The sequence below is a fragment of the Nicotiana sylvestris genome, chromosome 1 (genome assembly GCF_000393655.2).
Source record: "Nicotiana sylvestris chromosome 1, ASM39365v2, whole genome shotgun sequence".
Lineage (NCBI taxonomy): Eukaryota > Viridiplantae > Streptophyta > Magnoliopsida > Solanales > Solanaceae > Nicotiana > Nicotiana sylvestris.
Window position 1 is genome coordinate 183,904,998 of NC_091057.1, and position 20,797 is coordinate 183,925,794.

Consider the following 20,797-nt stretch of genomic DNA (forward strand, 5'->3'; position numbering starts at 1 on the left):
ATGAGATACGTTAGTAACACAAGTCCAATAATAAGCAATTTTCAGATCAAGTGATCATAATTGACTGTCTGTTGCTCGGATACAGGTGCAAGTATCCAACATAGGTGCAGAGATTGGATTCGCCATTGCATAAATTTTAAGATTAGGAGGGTTTGCTTGTTGAAAACTAAGTTATGTTTAATATTGACTGAGATATGACTTGCATTTTCTAAGAATCCAACACAAGTACGATGTTTTTGATGATCCGAGTAACCTTGATGACAATCTGATCTTATTCATGTAACTTCTGCTGCAACATCCACAATCTTCAATTATTTATGTTGCATGATAGGGAAGCTGTAGGAAAAACCCAAAAGGGAAAACCACATTTGCTCCGATTGACTCACTAAAAAGGTTGGCTAAGTTTTTGATCCATAGATCTGTCAATGGCCAGAATGCAGCTTCTACCAGCTAACCCAAGAACAATTCACATCTATATACAGTCACAGTTACGCTCAAAGAAACAATATAGCAGAACTTGGACATAAAGCATATTAATAAACAAATGGGAAAATAGCAAAACGATTCCTAGGATAGTTGTCAAACTTATGCAGATACCATCTATGTGTTTCAGCTGCTGCTAAAACAAGATTTGCCACCTGGAATTGCAACACGACACATCACGTTGCAGAAAACAAGTAAACATCACATGAAAAAGTGAACATGGGCAAGGAAGCAAATAGGGTGGGAAAGTGGAGGGTGCTTCTCAAGACTATGAACAGAGTCGTACCACAAATCCCCAGAGTAGGCATATCGTAAGGTCTGAACATCCACTAGCAACCACGAAGCCAGCATATATAACCTTCAGTACGAGTAAAAAGCAAAAAGAAACGTGTAATTTAGATCTTGACAAAGGTCGGTAACGTGAAATATACAAAACATTAGTAAGAGAAAGAGAAGTTACAATCTCAGCCAAATAGTGAGGAGATGAAACATATTGAAACCAATCACCATCAGGGACTACATAATCATCACTGTGTTCTCTGTTCTCCCTCAATGACCCCTGATTGGCAAAGTAAAGGTGTTATACCACAAAGATGAAGCTACACCCAAAGAATTCTACGGTCAACATTAATGGAATAACTGACACAAGCATACAACAAAAACTACACCTCAATAACCGACACAAACATAACGTAAAAGAATCAGCTGTCAAGTTGAAAGAGAAATACCTTTATTTTAACAGGGTAAATCATATGAGAAAATTTTAAGAACCAACAGAATATGAGTAAAAAACAACAGAATGAAGCAACAGATAAAGAAGTTAGCCAAACAACATTAGCACCTGTACTTTTGTTGTAATGAATACTTTGCACCACCGTAAGTTTAAGTAAGATCAGTTTCAACCTCTCACTTCAATTTGCTTCAGTTCATTAATGGAACTGCATCTACAGTCCAGTGTATCAGATTTATTTACATACATTAACAAAAGTGTATAAGCTTGGTTATTCACCTTCACAGGCTATTGATTCAACCATTGTACTATAATCTTATGCTGCCAATCAGCCTCAACATCTGTTTATCCTTGTATTTACAATATCTTAATGAGAATCAACTACAAGGTCAAACCACACCCCAGTAATAATATCTAGAGCAGCTACAGTTGTCAGAATTCGGAACCCCTTATCTGCTAATCTACCATATGAAAAAAAAAATCTAACTAACGGTCTATCTTAGTGGCGGTGAGATCCATTTCCCATGCGCACATATTCACATTTAAAACCTACGAAATCGCTAAATGTCAATCCATATTCCGACCTTGCTACAATCTTTACAAGCATGACACTATTGGCGTGCCTAGTTTTGTCTATTATTGCACGTAGAACCTATGATAAATAGATAGAGATTTTCGTTTATCATTTTTTTATTGGTGTGTAGCCCCCCAAAAAAATCACATGGAAACAAATAAAAGCCAGTTAACATTTAACATAAATGTTATGCTTCTTTTGGTTGTTATGCTTTTGATACTATTATGGTTTCTACTGGAGTTACTAATGAATTGTCTCCTTCTCCTTCTCTTTTTCTTTTTTCTGCACCGAGGGTCTATCGGAAACAGCCTCTCTGCCCTATCAGGGTAGGGGTAAGGTCTGCGTACACATTACCCTCCCCAGACCCCACTTTGTGGGATTTTACTGGGTAGTTGTTGTTGTTGTTAACATTTAACATAAAAATCAGAAGTGCTTTTGCTTCAACTCAATCGGGACATAGCTACCCCCAATATGCCACACTTATTACTACATGTTTTAAGTTCAATTCTAGGAACAAAATAGTATTTTTCAGCTGTTATAGCTCTATCTTCGTATAATTCACATAGCAGGAATAAAGTGTGATTGTGACGTGGAATGGACTGTACTCGAAATTGATGAGGGAGGGAGAACTCAAGTCAACATGAACGGAGGGCTCAGAGACTGAAAGCAATTTTGTCACCAAAAATGTGATCAGTGCTTTTAGCGATTTCCTTTAGACTAGAACCTTTGTTAGGTTTTTCATGAAAAAGCTCAAAGGTGTTTTTTCTTCCACAAGATAATAAGGCAACTAAGAATTTCCCATATAGGAGAGATTAACCACAAGGATAAGCACGTGACAAATTAACCAAGTGGCTAAAAGAGTCCCAACTTCAAACACAAATCTGAATCTTTAATCAATAGTACATGGCACTTACAAGAATTGCATGACACCGGCATTGATGAATCCAACCCCAACAGAAAATCGCTGCACCAATCCATGTGTACCATCTTAGTTGCACGAGAGGATTCAAAAATCTCCACCAATCAACCTCAGTTGCTAGCATCCTATCTTTTCCTTTAACAATAAACTCTTGAATCAAACTCAACCCGAACTTGTACACCTCTCTAGCATAGTTGCAGCAAAGAGAGAGGGGAGCTGCTGTATAGAAGCTTGAATACAAAATAAAAATAAAAAAGCAAAATTCAGAAAGCGTTTTTGTCCATTGGATATCTTGGATTGTATGTGTTATCGAAACTACAAAAAGTCAGGTACTAAAAGAGAATTTACTAATGTTGTCACCAAACAGGAAATAGGGACTAAGATTTCTACAAAATGTGAATCATTTCAGATAATTTACTATACAAAATTACAAATAAGATGCCTTTTAGCAAAAGTAAAGCCTAGTTGGAAACTCTAAAGTCTAAATAGAGATGACGAAGTTAAGATCCGAAAAAGGATGGATACCTAATTCACTAGCACTAGTGAATGATGGCACCATGATCTTGCTATGTCACTTCAATTATGAGACTTAACATTAATGTAAACAGGAAGGGGCACCTTGATAAAAGAATCAGCTTATTTCTCCCCTGAATAACTCATGATCCGATCGTTGTTTCAGTTTAAGCAAGTGTAAAAAGGTAGTATCTAAATGATAAGACCATTTTACTATTTCTTAATGTGTATCAGGCCAATGAAGTTCTGATCGACATAATAATAGAAAGGGTGGCGAATATTGAAGTTCCTGTCAAAGAAAAAAGAATAACACACAAAAAAGAGAACAACAAATACACAGAACAACAGGAGTCCGCTCTAACCTTAGACAGTCTACATTGATTATGGTAAACTATGTTTACTTACCCAGCTAATAAAACACAACAAGAAATATGGAAATATGTTACTAGAAAAAGAAACATAGTAAGATGCCAACTTACAATAAACCTGTGAGATAGCCGAAAATGTGCATCCTGGCATAAGGACTATATTTAAACACGTATATTGACTCAAAGAGGCGTCGAAGTATTTGAGCTTCCATTAATAAAAGCAGAAAGACTGATAAACCAATCTTGCTTCTATGTTCCTTTGATGTATGGGATCCTTGTAAAGAGAAGATACGTGATCCTCCAGTCAAGTGGCTAGTAATACTAGAAAAAAGCAATGGTTCTGAGATCTTTGGCGTTGTACTATACGCATAAAGCCACGTTGCAGCTAACAGAAGTGTTGTCCAAACAAAAGCTAAAACATAGAAGTGAATGAAGAGTTTCTGTGGAACAGAGAGTTTCTGCAATTGAACAAACAAGCCAAAGGGAGTGACAGGTCAATAAAGTCAGCTGACCTCGGATCATACAACACAGAAAAACTATCAAATTCTGAAGTCTCAATATCTTATCAGCACTACTAATGTTTTCTTAGCTTGATTTATTTGATTTCTCACCTCAAAACTGCACGACGACCCAACAATGCACATTGATCAGTTTAGAAATAAATTATTGATCAATTGAACTATGAGTGCTAAAATATTTTGGTAATGTCGAATGACGTTGGCTCATAGTAAGAACACGAACACGCAAGAACAATGGCGGATGGAGCATGTAAACAACGGGTCTCTCCATTTTCGACACAGAGTCTAGACATATATGCGGAAAATAAGATTACATTTTGAGCCTATTATTTCAAGTGTGTCATGGTTTAAGTGCTGAAAATTTAAAAGTTGAACCGATCAAATTAAAATCCTGGATCCGAGCACAAGAAACAAGTTTTCGAATGGCATACTTACATTTGAGGAAGACTGCATAATCTTGCCACGCTTAGCAAAACCCAACAAGAACTGTTGAAAAGACCTAAGCTTTGAGGAAGGAATCAAAGCAATAACAATTGGCAAAGTTGCAGCAATCCATGCAGCTCTTAGCAGGGTGACCAGCCCTAACTCCATTTCTACAAAAAAGAAAAAGGGAACTATCAATTTTAGTTCAAATTCACAAATGGGGTTCTCTGATTTCTGCAGATTTAAAAAAAAAATACTTTTACCACAATAGAAGGAGTATTAAAGATGCAAACTTTACTGAGCTCACGGGGTAAGGATGGGAACAGAGAGAGAGACCGTATAAATAGTTGGGTTGTTGATTCAGTGACGTGAGGAATTGGATATGCTATGCGTCTGTCTCGAAATTGAAGAAAACTTGAAGATGAAGTGAAGGTTCCATTGCTTTTTTGCTTCTCGGTGTCGAAATCGAGTGCGCGCTGCGAACTGTAGTGAATTGAATTCACTGTTCTATTTTGGCAGAATAGCCTAGTAACCTCCTATCCTTGTTCTGGTTTGTCATCTTGATCCCTCAATTTTACAGAACTTCATTGGAACTCTTGTACTATATCAAAATAAATAGTTTAAACCCCTCCTTATGTGTGTGTCTCACTTCCCCTGACATGGATAACACATCAGATCCATGTCAAATGCATATATCCACATCATCATCTTCTTCTTTGCAACTAGGCTGAATACATATAGCACCTTAAATTTGTCCTAATTTTTCATTTAGACACTTAAACTAATGTTTGTACCTATTGAATACTTTATTTATACTTAATCTGTGTCAATTGAACACATATTTTACAATCCTAAACTAAGTCCAACGTGTGAGTACCACTTAAGGTATGCAGAAAATATGACCAACATTAAAAAGCCACGTCAGAAAACAAAAAAGACAAATTTTGGAGAGAGATAAGGAAGAAACAGTAACCGGAAACAGAAGAATTTCGGCTAAAAAAAGAGACAACACCCGCCGAAATTACGTTTTCTTTGTTACTAAATTACCATCTCACCAACTTTGGCAAAAACAAATTCATCCGGAACTAAGATTAACCCTGGATCCTCGTTAATTGCCCGGCAATTCCTTCTCACCGAAAAAAGTTGCCTTGTCAGCAAATAAACGAATCACCATTGGTGTCATTATAATAATCTCAATAAGAACCAAAGAAATTAAACAACTAAACTGCGAAATTAAGAGAATTTTCTGTTTATATATAAATGAAAGATAAATAAAAGAAAGAAGTTGAACTATAATAGCCAAACTTAAAATAACTATCTACTATAGCTGAACTCCATAGCTGGATAAGATCTGCAGAAAGAAGAAGAAGAAGAAGAAGAAGAAGAAGAAGAAGAAGAAGAAGAAGAAGAAGAAGAAGAAGAAGAAGAAGAAGAAGAAATAGTCAGAGAGAGAAGAGTAGAAGTAGAGATCGAGTGAGGAAAGAGAGAAAGAGAGGAATGACCTGGGAATCGTTACCTTCCTCTTTCTATTGAAGGTAGTTATAACAACCTCAGCTGACGTGGCACGATCCTAGCCCTTGTAGCTCATTAATTCAAAATTAATCCTAGCCATTAATTTGAATTTCTGGTATTCTCCTTCAACGATTCTGTTACTGCTTATCTTCAGCTTCTTCTCATCGAACCTCGACGGCAACACTGATCTTGTAATGATTATTGGATCATTACATACCCCCACCTCTTCAAAGGATCCTTGTCCTCAAGGATTAGAGCCGAAGTTTGGAAATTTAGCTTTGATGAACTGATAATCTTCCCATGTGGTATCTTTCAGAGGTAGATTGGACCATTGTACCAGCACTCTAACCACAACAGCATTGTTCATCTTTATCAATTGCCTTTGCAGAATAGCAACTGGCTTTACCAAGAACTGACCATCTTTACCGGTGATAGGCAGAGTGGTCTGCACTACCACTCTATCACCTATCTTTTTCTTGAGTAGAGAGACATGAAACATAGGGTGGACCTTAAATTCAGGGGAAAGATCTAATTTGTAAGCAAAACTATCAATTCTGGCAAGAATCTTATAGGGTCCATAATATTTAGAACGCAACTTTAAGTTTCTTCTCAATGCAAGGGAGGTTTGCCTATAAGGTTGTAGTTTCAAATAGACCATATCTCCCACTTGGAACTCTCTATCTGATCTTCTTTTATCAGCATAGTATTTCATTCTCTCCTGAGCTTTAGTGAGGTTGTCTTTCAACAACTGTTGCATTTGTTGTCTTCTCATCATTGTATCTTCAGTTGCTTGCACCATTGTCTCCAATAAGGGCCCTAGGGATAGCTGAGGGGGTGAGTAACCATACAAGGCCTCAAAAGGAGTACATTGCAGGCTGGTATGGAAGTTGGTATTATACCACCACTCAACAGTAAGCCACTGCTTCCATTGTATTGGTCTACTAGCAGTCATGCACCTGAGATAATTCTCTAAACACTTATTAACCCTTTCAGTTTGACTATCACTCTAAGGGTGGTAAGCAATGTTGTAGTGTAATTGAGTTCCCAAGAGCTTGAATAAGGACTGCCAAAAATTGCTTAGAAATACCTTATCTTTGTCAGTTACAATGGACTCAGGAGTGCCATGTAAGCAGTGTATTTTCTTCCAGAACACATCAGCTATTGTTGTTGTTGTATAAGAATGTGAAAAGGCTATGAAATGTGCATACTTGGTCATTCTATCAACCACTACAAGGATCACTTCTTTGTTCTTGGACTTTGGCAAACCTTCTCTGAAGTCCATACTAATGTGGCTCCAAGATTGGTTTGGAATGGGAAGAGGCGGCAATAGTCCAGGATATGTCGTGTTGTCATCCTTATTCTTAAGACAAATATCACAGCAAGCCACAAAGTCAATTACCATCTATTTCATCCTAGGCCAATAGAACATTAGTGATAACCTCTTTAGAGTCCCAAGTTGTCCTAAATGTCCTCTTACAAGAGAGTCATGGAATATGGAGATCAACTGAGTTTTGAGACCACCACTAGTACAAATGTAGATCTTTTCTTTTCTTCTGAGTATGCTGGAAGTATAGTGCCAGATGTTAGGTCCTTGTAGAGTCATTGCTGCCTGACTGATCAATTCTGTAGCTTTAGTGTCTCCTTCATAACTGTGTGCTATCTCCTGCATCCAAGAAGGAATCGAGACACTGATTACCTATAATGTTCCTTGGAATTGGCTTGTGTTGTATTCTAATCTTTCCGGTTGCCTAGAAAGGGCATCAACTACCCTATTTTTAGCCCTCTTTTTGTACTGCACTTCATAATCTAACCGAAGCAATTTGGTCAGTCCCTTCTATTGTATAACAGAAGTAACTCTTTGTTCCAGAAGGTATTTTAAGTTGTGGTGGTCAGTTTTGACTACAAAATGCTTGTACTGTAAATAGTGCCTCCATTTGTCCATTGCATTCAACAAGGCCATATACTCCTTCTCATAGATTGACTTACCTGTGTGCTTTTGAGCCAAAACCTTGCTAAAATAGGCTACTGGTCTACCTTTTTGCATTAGGACAGCCCCAATGCCACTTTGACTAGCATCTGTCTCAACTATGAACTCCTTAGTGTAGTCAGGTAAGGCCAACACTGGTGTAGAAGACGTAGTTCTCTTAAGGGTTGTAAAGGCTAAGTTAGTTTCTTCATTCTATTTAAAAGCATCATTCTTAAGCAAGTCAGTCAAAGGTCTACAAATAACTCCATAGTTAGCAACACACTTTCTATAGTACCAAGTCAACCCTAAGAATCCCCTCAATTCCCTCGATGAGTTTGGTCTAGGCCAATCGACCATAGCTTGTATTTTAGAAGGATCAGTAGATACTCCTTCTGCAGTTATGATATGTCCTAAGTACTCAACCTTAGATTGACCAATTTGAGCATTTAGACCATTTAGAAAATAAGGAGTATTTCCTTAGGGTATCAAATATAGCAATTAGGTGCGTCACATGATCCTTCTCAGATAGACTGTAGATAAGGATATCATCAAAGAAGACCAAAACAAACTTTGTAAGGAAATGTTGAAAAACCTGGTTCGTCAGAGCTTGAAAGGTAGCTAGTGCATTTGTTAATCCAAATGGCATCACCTTGAATTCATAATAGCCTAATATGAGTTTTGAAAGTTGTCTTGTATATATCTTCTAACTTCATTCTGATCTGGTGATAACCAGCTCTCAAATCAACCTTGGAAAAGATCACAGATCCACTCAGCTCATCTAGGATGTAATCCACAATAGGTATAGGATACTTATCCTTCACTGTGATGTCATTCAATCCCCTATAATCTACATAAAACCTCCAGGTTCTATACTTCTTTTTGACAAGCAGTGTTGGTGATGAGAATGGTGATTGACTATGCTGAATTATGCCATTGGTGAGCATCTCTTTAACTTGTCTCTCTAACTCATCCTTCTGATAATAGTTGTACCTGTAAGGCCTCAGACTGACTGGCAATTGCTCCAGGTTTCAAAGGAATGGTGTGATCTAAGGTCCTGACAGAAGGCAGAGATTTAGGTTCTGCAAACACATCAGGATATAGGTGTAACACCTCTTAAATGGCTTCTCCTACTGGTTCCTGACCTTCTATCACCAAGGAATTCATCATGAACAGATGAGCTATTAGAGCTTGGCCTTTCTTCAGCATCTTCCCCAGTGTTCCACTTGAAATCATATTCAGTTTACCTTCCTCAAAGATACCCTACAATACTAGTTTGTTACCTTTCTTGCCAATGGTAACACACATCTTTTCATGGTCAAAATTAGTGGGATTATGCTTCTTCTTCCAATCATTACCTATCACCATGTCACAGCCTTTAAGTGGAATGATTAGTAAGTCTTCCTGAAAGGGTCTACCTTGCATTTTCCACTGATATCCTATGCAAATAGAAGTGCACATGACATAATTCCCATCAGCCACTGTCATTCTCACGTGTGGGCAATGCCTAGCTTGGTATCCTATCTCTTTGACTGTGATAACATCAATGAAACAATGAGTGATGCCAGAATCAATTAGCAATGTTAGTTTCCTGTTCCTTATGGTACTTCTAACTAATATGGTGTTGACTCCTCTATTGTCACCTGTTAGAACATTCATGCACATAGCTACAATGACTTCTTGCTCCAGCTCTCCTTCAATAATCAAGTATGTACATGGTTGTTCTTCTTCTATCTCAACACTCTCAGGAAGTGGTTTTGCTGCTCATGTCATGCAATTCAACTGCTTCTTCTTACAATGTTCTTCTTCTTCTTACATTCACCACACCTATAACAAAAATGGTTGCTTTTCCTGCATTCATAAACTTCAGGACTAAGCCTGAAAGAGTTTGGTTTTACTGCAGCTGCAGCAGGTGCCCTTATGTTAACAAAGCTTCTAGCCACAAATGAGGGCTTTGGAATGCCCTTCTTCTTCGTTTGAGCAGCTTCTATTGCCTTCTCCTACAGTCTAGCTTGTTATACAACAAACCTTAGAGTTGAAGGTTTGAACAATTTCACCCAAAACCTAATCTCTTCCTTTAACGCACCAATGAAACAAGATATAAAGTGTGACTCATCCAAATGAGGATTCCTTACCAACATTTGAGCCTTCATGTCCTCAAACTTGCCTAGGAATTCATCAGCAGACCTTATTTGGCTTATCTTGTTAAATTCTTCCACTATGTCCTGATCGAGTCCAATTCTATATAACTACGGAGTGGCAAGAGCGGTCGATGCAGCTTTTACCCCAAAAGGTCGGTATCGAATCTACAAGGAGCTAGAATGTTTGGGATTTAGATTCCTATCTAAACTAGCAGTGTGTAGTGATTTTAATTACACTTCCAATCATATTTGTTTGTTTGTTACTTCTAATTTTATGCTAATGATATGCGAAATTAAACTAAGTATGAATACTTGTAAGGTTTTCTAAATGGTTAAAGAGGCACTAGGGAAGTGGTTTACTCCTAGGTGAATACTTGACGGGTTCTAAAACCTAAGGCAAAGTTGTTATGTTGGGGATTGTGATATAGCCAATGCACAAAACTACTCACTCTATACCTCTCGGTAGCTTGAGTGACTTTGCCCTAATTGACTTTCTCAAGACTAATTGGGTGTCAAAATTGTGCAAGCAATATACGCTCAAGTCGGATATTACTATTTCTAGGTTTAACCCTTTAATTGGGGCTATCAATCTCTTGAATACTCCCCAATTCCTTGTTGGACTGATTTTTCTAGACTCAAGCTCTCTTTCTCAAGAAGATCCTAAGTCAAATAGGCACAAATTAGTGTTTGCAACCACTAATTCAACATGAAAAATACAAATCAGTCCAAATATCAACTACCCATAAATATCTAAGCTTTAAAATATAAGACCCATCAAATACCCACACTAGGGATGAGCCACAACCCTAGCTAATGGGTCTAGCTACTCATAATAAGGGAACAAATCAGATATTAAGATGAAGAATAACCCATAAAATATAATTACAAGCTAAGATTAGAAGATTCAATGTTAAACTAGCTACAAAATTACTCAAAATAGCTTAAACCCGCCGTTCACGTGCTCTGCTAAGATAAAGATACCCTAAAAATGTGAAAAAGAAGTATTTATACAAGACCAAATTTTCTGGACAAAAATACCCCCGACGAAGGTACCACAACCACGGTGAGGCTTTTTAGCTCCATTGCTCAGTCTCTAAATCTTGCCACCGCGGACCGTATAAAATGCACCGCGGTCGCGGTGGCTTCACTAGGGTTCGCACAAAATGGACCGCGGACCACAATGGCTTCCGATCATCAAAACTCCTAGATTTCTGAATCCCCTCTCCGCGGACCGCATAAAATGGATTGCGGCCGCGAAGAGGCTACTACGGCCGCGAAGAATCTACCGCGGACCGCAGTGCTTGAGCTTCCAAAAGTGCATCTCTCTGATTGTTCCACCGCGGACCGCACTAAATGGACTGCGGCCGTGGTGGGTCTGTTACAAGTGCAGTGGATTTTATGCTACAGTAGTGCCTTGACTTGTTCTTGATACTTGTGCAGGTTTCACTCCTCTTTGAGCTGGTTTTGACTACTTGTTACTTTTTTTACCAAATGCTGCAAACAAGCACAACATGTAAGCTTTCGAGATTACTTGTATATATTTTTAGTCCAAAACTCAAGCAAAAAGGAGTATAAAATAGACTAGAATCCCTAGTTATTAACTCCCCTAAACTTAAGCTTTTGCTTGTCCTCAAGCAAACAAAGTAATTCTCACCTCCTTAAAAATAAAACCAAGAAAATTCAGCTGGCCTAAAGTGACCTCACCTAGCATCAATTGGGACTAACAATTGCCTTCAAATCAAATGAATCATTAGCAACATTCAACCTTTTATGTACCATGGTTTTAGTGCGACACAAGAGCATCAAGAGTTGACTCAACTCATCAAGGAAACTCTTTCTACTACGTTGGTCATTGAGGAACCCAAACTCATACTCCTCAACTCTCCATAAGCAAACCTCACTTTTAGGTTGTAGCACTCAGAACGAGGATTGTGAAAAACACACTCATCTCTCTCAAAGAAAGGTCACAAGTCCGGCTCTAAGTACCATAAGTTGCCCCTTATGTGAATCCCCACTAATGTAAGCTTCATTCAACTCAAGATCATATAGGGCTTTTGTGGAGATATGTGAAGGCTTTTGGTTCAGGATGGGAAATATTTGATCTAAGTAGGTTTCATCTTCCTTTAACCACTTCATTTGCTTCATTTTGGCACACATTCTCTTGATTTTTTGAGTTATTTACTTCTTTCTTAGGGGTTAGAGAGACACACTATCACTCTTTCTTGTTCATTTCAAACCGTTTTCTCCTTTCTAATCTTTTCACGCCTTTCATCTTTTTACTTTTATTGGTTCCCTTTACTTTTTTTACATTGTTCATTTTTTTTTGACTTTTTGATTTTCTTTCTTTTTCTTTTCTGCCTTTCCTTTTTTTCATTTTTGTACCTTTTACCACTTTGTTGCATTCCTCGTCTCTCCCCCCAAACTTATGCTTTTGCCTTGTGCTAAGGAAAGATCGGGTGCCAAAAGAGGGTCTTTTTAGAACGGGTAATGGCTTATATCATGGTCTTTGAAAGAAAAAGGTTTACTACTTTATTGCATTCCTCGTCTCTCCCCCCAAACTTATGCTTTTACCTTGTGCTAAGGAAAGATCGAGTGCTAAAAGAGGGTCTTTTTAGAACGGGTAAAGGCTTGTATCATGGTCTTTGAACAAAAAAGGGCTATGGCTCAAAGGGGTTGACTAGGGATATTATGATTGGTAGGCTATGGATATTTTCAAGATATCATTTGGATTAAGGAGATTCTATAATCACTTCTCAAGTCAAACTACACTTAGGATTTTGCCTAGACAAACATTCAGGGTAAGTTCTAGACTAATGGCACAGGACTTGGACTTGCAATTCAAATTCTCACCACTCAAGCTATAGGATTGCTAAAGAGACAGAGTCGGGGGCCCACAACAACCTTAGCTAAGATTTGAGAAACACAAATGGTCCCAAAAAACCACTTGATGATTATCGGCCAACACAAGAGTCTCAAGGTCACAACTATCACCATCATATACAAACCAATTTGTTTTTGACCATAAGATCAAAGGCAAATATGTTAGGCCAAAGTGAAGCTTTGCTTGAGGCACTATTACTCATTAGCTATTATTTACACAAAAGCTAAAAGAAAACAGACTCAAACCCTTAAGAAGGTTTTCATGCCATCCATCATTGGGAAGAGCCACCCGGTTCACACAAATTTCACTTTTGGAAAGAACCGTGGCATTAAGAAAATCAAAGGTTTATTGAACGCAAAACTCAAAATCAAAATAAGAAGCTACAAAAATGAAGTAAGGAGCTATGAAAGAAAATGCGGAAAGTAAAATAAATATATACAATAGGGGATTTAGACGAATATACATAAGAGGGAATGAATATATACATCAGAAAGTAACTTTATATACAGACCAAGGTTGCAAAATACGAAAAGTGAAATAAACTAGTAAAATTATATACATACCAAAAGTGAAAAAAGCATAATAAAAAGAAAATAGTATCATATTTACAGCCTAATGTCATCAAAATAGGGCTACCCCCTCAAATGAAAGCTAGCATTCTCCTCAATACTAACTAACCAAAAATAGCTCAAGAAAAGATAGAGAGTAAGGAAAACTCCTATTGGTCCTGGGTCTGCATGGGATCATGAGCCTGGGTCCCTGGGTCCTGGGACTGCTCGGAAACCTATGACTCGACCTCTGTAACCTGTGCCTGCACTGGGACCTATGGTTGCTCTAAGACCTGAGGCTGGCTAGAGGAACCTGCCTGCGAGTCCTCCAGCTCTATCACTGCATCAGCCGTCTGTGGGATCACTCTCCTTCTCTTCGGTGCCCTCTCCATCTCCTGCTCCTACTCTGGCTCAGTTTGAGCTGTTGGAGGTTGCTCCTGCAACATCTCCAATGGCAAATGATCAGCAGCCTTCATCTTTTCCACTTCTACCCTCAACTCCTTCACAGACTCCTTTGATGCTCGAGTCTTTCTCAACTTCTTTGTTTCCTTAGTCAACTCCTTCAATGCTTTTCCATGAGTACCTACAGCCTCCAATATCAACTGCTGGTTCTCCAAGAGCTTCTTCTGGTTGTCTAGAATCTCCTTGAGAATCTCCTCCACTAAGGCTGGAAGTTGTGGCTGTGGGGGTACAGACTGGGCTGCTACCGAGCTTGAAAGCACAAATAGCTTAAAAGTAGCTGTCTGCATCCAGTTGTTGATACTGGCAAGGGTTTAGCTCAAACGGTGGGCAGTCAAAAGGTAGGTTGTGGATGAGGGAATATCTGGAGCGGAGTCAATAGAGGGTCCTGGGGAAACATCTGGTGTGGCTGAGGGAGGTTGAGAAGAAGCAAATACTACTAATGGCTCTTCAGACTGGCCAATATAGGTAGTGGCTTTACCTTTAGGATCTTTGGGGTTGTCATCACCCTTGAGGCTGTACCAGGAAAAGGCCATCTTTGGTTTCACCTTCACATCAAACTTCTTTTTCTCCACATCCTGGTCCTCAAAGTACATTGTCAGAAAATTTGGGAGGGGGTAGGATCTATCACTTTCATTTACCACCCTTGTGATCACCCTAGACATAACATTCACGATGTTGATTGAGTAAACCGCCATGATAGAAGCCACCAATATTGCCAGGAGACAGGTAGAGAGTTCTCATGAGTAGTGGGGTCCAGCCTAGTGCATGCGAAAGTCTCCCACCCCTTTGCCTTGAAGTTCAAAATTCTCCTCAAAATTAGGACTCCTGATGTCACCCATACTGGGGTGTTACCCGGGAGTGCCAGGTATTCTTCCAACCATGACGGGCTGCCTCATCCAATGCTACCTTCTCTAAGTATAGGGATTCATCTTCCTCCGAAAAGCCCAGGTAGTCATTGATTGTCTTCCCATCAAACTTCACTATTAAATTCCGCACCTTCGTCACTTTAGTGCCTTTTTTTATGTGGGTAGCATTAGTGTAGAACTCCTTGACTAAGTGCTCATTTGCCTCCTCAACTGTGCTTGTAAAATATTCTCAATCCGGTCTCTCTCTAAATTGTCTCTTCACATTAGGGTTGCGAAGCAGAAGGTCCGTCTTAATGAATTTCTGCTCTAGTATCAATTTCCTCCCTGGCCACCACTCTCAGAACTTGTGGTATGTTATCTCACTAACAAATCTATCCTGGCAAGCCTTCGGCTTTCTAGTTCTCTCCACACAAATACCCCCCGGTTTGGGGTTCTCCCCCTTCATCTTCAGCAATGGGATCCTCCCCGGGTGTTGAAGTAGACGTTGCACTATCACTGCTTTCTACTGAGCCCTCAGACAACTCAGAAGAAATTTGAACTGAAGCTTGAGCAATAAGAGAGCCCTAAGGTGTAGGCACATCTCTCAATCTATGCATTTCCGGCCAGTTAGGAACATACTCCGGCACTGAATCAGACTTAGATGCCTCCCGGAAGGGTACACACTCACTTCTCTCTGAATGGGAAACAGCTCTATTTGTAGCCTTGATTTGCTTTCTTGTATCTCCAATTGCTTTCCGGACTTGGAGGGTCAATTTGATCATTCCTCGTCCCCTACCCCAGGAGGACTCTCCTTTTCCTTTCTGTTTTTCACCACCTCCTCTTGATTTAACCATTGTGTGCAAATGGAATTAAGTTAAAGCTTGTTAGTATCACAGTACCAGAAGAAACAATGAATAATATGCATGAAAACAACCGACTATGGACCGCATAAAAAGCAGTGCGGCCGCAAAGGAACCACCGCGGACCGCACAAAATGGCTTCACGGACCGCAGTGAAGTGGGATTTAGAATACCCACTCTCTGATAAAGGGCATCGCAGATCGCAGGAAATTGAGTGTGGTCACGGTAAGGTACTGCATACCGCAAAAAATCAACCATCGCTGTGGTCCTTAACATTTACCTCTCTGATGTTTTACCACCATGGACCGCAAAAAATCCACAACGGTCGCGATAAGCCATACTCAGCAACACCAACCTATGGTTTCAAAATTTTTCTCATTTTTAGCCTTAATTCACATATTATCAACCCACTAGGTAGTCAATCATTATTGTTAACTAATTAACCCTGTTCTAAACAACATTATGCAACCCTAAGCTAAAAAAATTTTTTAAAAAAGGGAAGAAAAACAATTAGAACTAACAAATTAAAAGAAAATAAAACAAAATTAAAGATTAAGGGAAAGATTTGAAGTACCGAGAATGATATGCAACACAGATGAATGACAATCAATGATTGAATTTGTGCAATGAGGGCGTGATGAACAATATTTCTATTTAGAGAGCAAAGGAGCGAAAAGTATAACTGAAGGCCCGAGGTCCTATTTATAGAAAAAGGACCTGGGACCCATGATACCTACCCACCGCAGACCGCATAAAATGCACCACGGTCCGCGGTACTTAGACACAAGAAGCACTGGGGAGGCAGTCACTGCGGACTGCAGAAAATGCTCCGCGGCCACGGTAGGGTACCGCGGACCGCATAAAATGCATTGTGGTTGCGGTGACAACTTCATAGAACCTCCACTTTTTACCATTCAATACTACGGACCGCAATGAAATTATTCCCACGCAATAAGGCCATTGCGGCCGCGAAAAATGCAATACGGCAGCGGTCTCAACTTCAGAGAGTGCATCATTTTTCCAATTTGGTCTTGCACTGCATCAAAACAACCCTATGCATATCTCACAACCAGTTAGTCCAAAAGTAAATCCTACACTAAAAAGAAGATTAAAGAAAAACAAAAAGAAAGACACATGGGTTACCTCCTAAGAAGCACCTGATTTAACGTCGCGGCACGACTCGGGTTACCATTAAATCACTTTAGATGGATCAGTGCCACCACGTGGCTGTCATCAATCTTGCCAAGGTAGTTCTTAACTCTGTGCCCATTAACTCTGAATACCTCCCCATTTTTGTTTTTCAAGTCAAGTGCACCAAACAGAGTCACAAGCACCACTTCAAAAGGTCCACTCCATTTCGACTTAAGCTTTCCTGAAAACAGACGTAACCGAGAATTGAACAAGAGAACCAAATCACCCATTTTGAACTCCTTGCCACGAGCATACTTATCATGAAGGTACTTCATCTTGTCCTTATATAAGGACGAACTGGAGTAGGCATGAAATCGGAATTCATCAAGTTCATTAAGCTGCTCCACACGAAGATTTGCTACCATATCCCATTCAAGATTCAGCTTCCTCAAAGCCCACATGGCCTTGTGCTCTAACTCAACCGGTAGATGACAAGCTTTTTCAAACACCAACCGGTACAGAGACATACCAATCGAAGTCTTGTAAGCAGTCCTATAAGCCCATAGAGCATCATCCAATTTCTTTGACCAATCGGTCCTATTTGTATTGACCGTCTTTGTAATATACTCTTGATTTCCCTGTTTGAGACTTCAACTTGGCCACTCGCCTGAGGATGATAAGAGGTAGAAACTTTGTGATTGACACCATACTTTGCAAGAAAAGTGTCAAAAGCTCTATTACAAAAATGAGACCCCCATCACTTATGATTGCTCGAGGAGTGCCAAACCTAGTAAAAATACTCTTCTTAAAACACAACAACACTCCGGGCCTCATTATTGGGTAAAACCACGGCCTCAACCCACTTTGAAACATAATCAACTACCACTAGAATGTATGTGTTGTCACATTAACTAACAAACGGGCCCATGAAATCAATGCCCCAAATATCAAAAATATCAACTTCGAGTATAGTATTGAGAGGCATCTCATCCTTCTTCGAAATTCCACCCGCTCTTTGACATTCGTCGCATCTCTTCACAAAATCACCTGCATCCTTGTAAAAAGTTGGCCAGTAAAACCCACAACTAAAAACCTTCGAAGCGGTCCTTGACTCACCATGATGACCACCATAGGGGAAGGAATGACAAGCCTCTAAGATACTCAATTGCTCTTCCTCCGGGACAAATCTCCGGATCACACCATCAGTACAAATTTTAAACAAGTACGGCCCATCCCAATTGAAGTCCAAACTATCCCATTTAAGCTTCTTCCTTTGGTTAGAAGAGAGCTCACACGGGATAATATCAGTCACAAGGAAATAATCAACGTCCGCAAACCATGGCATACTATTCACCGACACAGAAAGGAGTTGATCATCGGGAAATGAATCATTGATCTCTAGGCCATCACGAGGCCTCCCCTTCTCCTCCAAGCAGGACAAGTGGTCTGCCACTTGGTTTTTACACCCTTTCCGGTCCACAATATCCAAATCAAACTCTTGCAGTAACAAGACCCATCGCATCAACCTAGCTTTGGAATCCTTATTCGTCGTCAAGTATCAGAGTGCAGCATAATCGGTATGAACTATGACCTTGGCGCCCATAAGATACGGCCGAAATTTCTCCATTGCGAACACAATAGCCAACAACTCTTTTTTAGTCACCGTGTAATTCACTTGAGCATCATTCATTGTCTTGCTCACATAATACACCGGATGTAAACCGTGTAATTCACTTGAGTATCATTCATTGTCTTGCTCGCATAATACATCGGATGAAATATTTTATTCACTCTTTGACCCAAGACCGCCCCAATCGCAACATCGCTCGCGTCACACATGAACTCAAAAGGCAAGCTCCAATTGGGTGCGGTAATAATATGAGTGGTGGTCAACTTGTACTTGAGGAGTTCAAAGGCTATCATGCATTCCTCATTGAACACGAACGTGACATCTTTTTCTAATAACTTGCACAAGGGATTCACTACCTTAGAAAAGTCTTTAATGAATCTTCGGTAGAACCTCGCATGCCCAAGAAAACTTCTAACCCCCTTGACTGAAGTAGAAAGAGGAAGCTGTGAGATCACTTCAATTTTAGCCTTGTCTACCTCTATACCATGCTTTGAAATCTTATGGCCGAGGACAATGCCCTCCTCGACCATAAAGTGGCATTTCTCCCAATTAAGCACAAGATTGGTTTCTTCACAACGAGCCAACACCCTATCAAGATTTTTCAAACATTCATCAAGTGAATCACCCATAACACTGAAGTCGTCCATGAACACCTTCGAAATGTCCTCCACCATGTCGGTAAATATGACCATCATACACCGCTGAATGATAGTCGGTGCATTACACAAACCAAATGGCATTCTAGAAAAGGTAAAGGTGTCATACAGACAAGTGAAGGTTGTTTTATCCTGATCTTCCGGAGCAATCAAAATTTGGTTGTACCCAGAATACATATCCAAGAAACAGTAAAAGGCACGCCCAGCAAGTTTATCTAGCATTTGATCAAGAAAAGTCAATGGAAAGTGATCCTTGCGGGTCACTTTATTCAACTTGCAGTAATCCATGCACACGCTCCATCCGGTGACAGTCCTGGTAGGAATCAACTCATTTTGCACATTGGTAACCACGGTTATACCACCCTTCTTTGGCACACATTGCACTGGCGAAGTCCAAGAGCTATCATAGATGGGGTATACAACCCCGGTATCCAACCACTTAATCACCTCCTTTTTCACAACTTCTTGCATTGCCTCGTTCAACCTCCTTTGATGTTCCACGGAGGGCTTTGCATCATCTTTAAGAATAATCTTGTGCATACAAAAGGCGGGGCTTATCCCCCGAATATCATCTAAAGTCCATCCAATTGCCTTCTTCCGTCTTTGGAACACTGCCAAAGTGGCATCTACCTGCATGTTAGTAAGACAAGAGGAAAGAATAATTGGCAAAGTTGAACTAGGGCCTAAGAATTCATACTTGAGGTATGGAGGCAACGACTTCAACTCCAACACGGGAGGTTCCTTGATTGAGGGCTTTGTTGGTGGAGTCTTCCTATTCTCAAGATCCAAAGAGAGTTTCCGAGGCTCATAAGAGTAAGAGCCCATTCCACGTAAAGCATTGACACACTCCACCTAGCCTTCATCCTCATTTACATCAATATTCAACAATACCGCCTCTAGTGGGTCCTCCACATTGATCATTGTACTAGTATCATCAACTATCACTGTTGTGAGAAAATCCACAAAAGAGCACACTTCAGAATTGTTGGACTGCTTCATTGACTTGCACACATGAAAGACCACTTTTTCATCACCCACTCGGAAGGTGAGTTCCCCTGCTTCCACATCAACTAAGGCCTTCCCAGTTGCAAGGACAGGTCTTCCCAATATGATAAGAACCTCATAATCAACCTCGCAGTCCAAGATCACAAAATTCAGCAGGCAAAATGAACTTGTCCACCCGAACAAGAACATCATCAATAATACCAAGCGGCATCTTCATTGTTCTATTCGCCATTTGCAATCTCATGGAAGTCGGCCTCGGTTGCCCAATACCCAAAGTATTGAAAATGGAGTAAGGCATTAAGTTGATACTCGCCCCCAAATCACATAAAGCTTTTGCAAAGTCTGCACTCCCAATGGTACAAGGAATGGTGAATGCGCTGGGATCTTCAAGCTTTGGAGCCATCGAATGCACAATTGCACTAACTTGGTGGGTCATATTGATGGTCTCACAATCCATGGATCCTTTCTTTGTCACCAAGTCTTTCATGAACTTGGCGTACCCCGACATTTGTTCTAGAGCCTCCACCAAAGGCACATTAATTGATAAGCTCTTCATCATGTCAATAAATTTCTTGAACTGGTTCACATTTTTCTGCTTTGCGAGCCTTTGAGGATAAAGTGGAGGTGGCTTTGGC

The 20,797-nt window shown here is 39.9% G+C and overlaps 2 protein-coding genes across 5 annotated transcripts; both read right to left on the reverse strand.

Annotated features, from left to right (window-relative positions):
• Nucleotides 1–352: 352 nt before the first annotated feature.
• LOC104249824 (polyprenal reductase 2) lies at nt 353–5,056 on the reverse strand. Of its 4 annotated transcripts, none has more exons than XM_070172065.1 (7): nt 4,827–5,056; nt 4,541–4,698; nt 3,699–4,045; nt 2,702–2,936; nt 944–1,042; nt 770–841; nt 353–638 (listed from the first exon to the last, which is right to left on the reverse strand). In XM_070172065.1, exons 2-7 carry the CDS (start codon nt 4,694–4,696, stop codon nt 534–536), a joined length of 1,014 nt encoding a protein of 337 aa, XP_070028166.1. In that variant the 5' UTR covers nt 4,697–4,698; nt 4,827–5,056; the 3' UTR covers nt 353–533. The 4 variants fall into 4 exon arrangements, with proteins under 4 accessions (XP_070028166.1, XP_009804624.1, XP_009804623.1 ...); XM_009806322.2 differs by having other exon boundaries at nt 4,865–5,015; XM_009806321.2 differs by having other exon boundaries at nt 4,792–4,945.
• A 1,228-nt stretch (nt 5,057–6,284) lies between these two features.
• Nucleotides 6,285–13,965, reverse strand: LOC138877867 (uncharacterized). The gene is made up of 10 exons (XM_070157513.1): nt 13,867–13,965; nt 13,150–13,230; nt 9,820–10,003; nt 9,287–9,763; nt 8,997–9,085; nt 8,753–8,926; nt 8,049–8,219; nt 7,518–7,703; nt 7,128–7,400; nt 6,285–7,046 (listed from the first exon to the last, which is right to left on the reverse strand). The coding sequence occupies exons 1-10, from the start codon at nt 13,963–13,965 to the stop codon at nt 6,285–6,287; spliced, it is 2,496 nt and encodes an 831-aa protein (XP_070013614.1).
• Nucleotides 13,966–20,797: the final 6,832 nt, after the last annotated feature.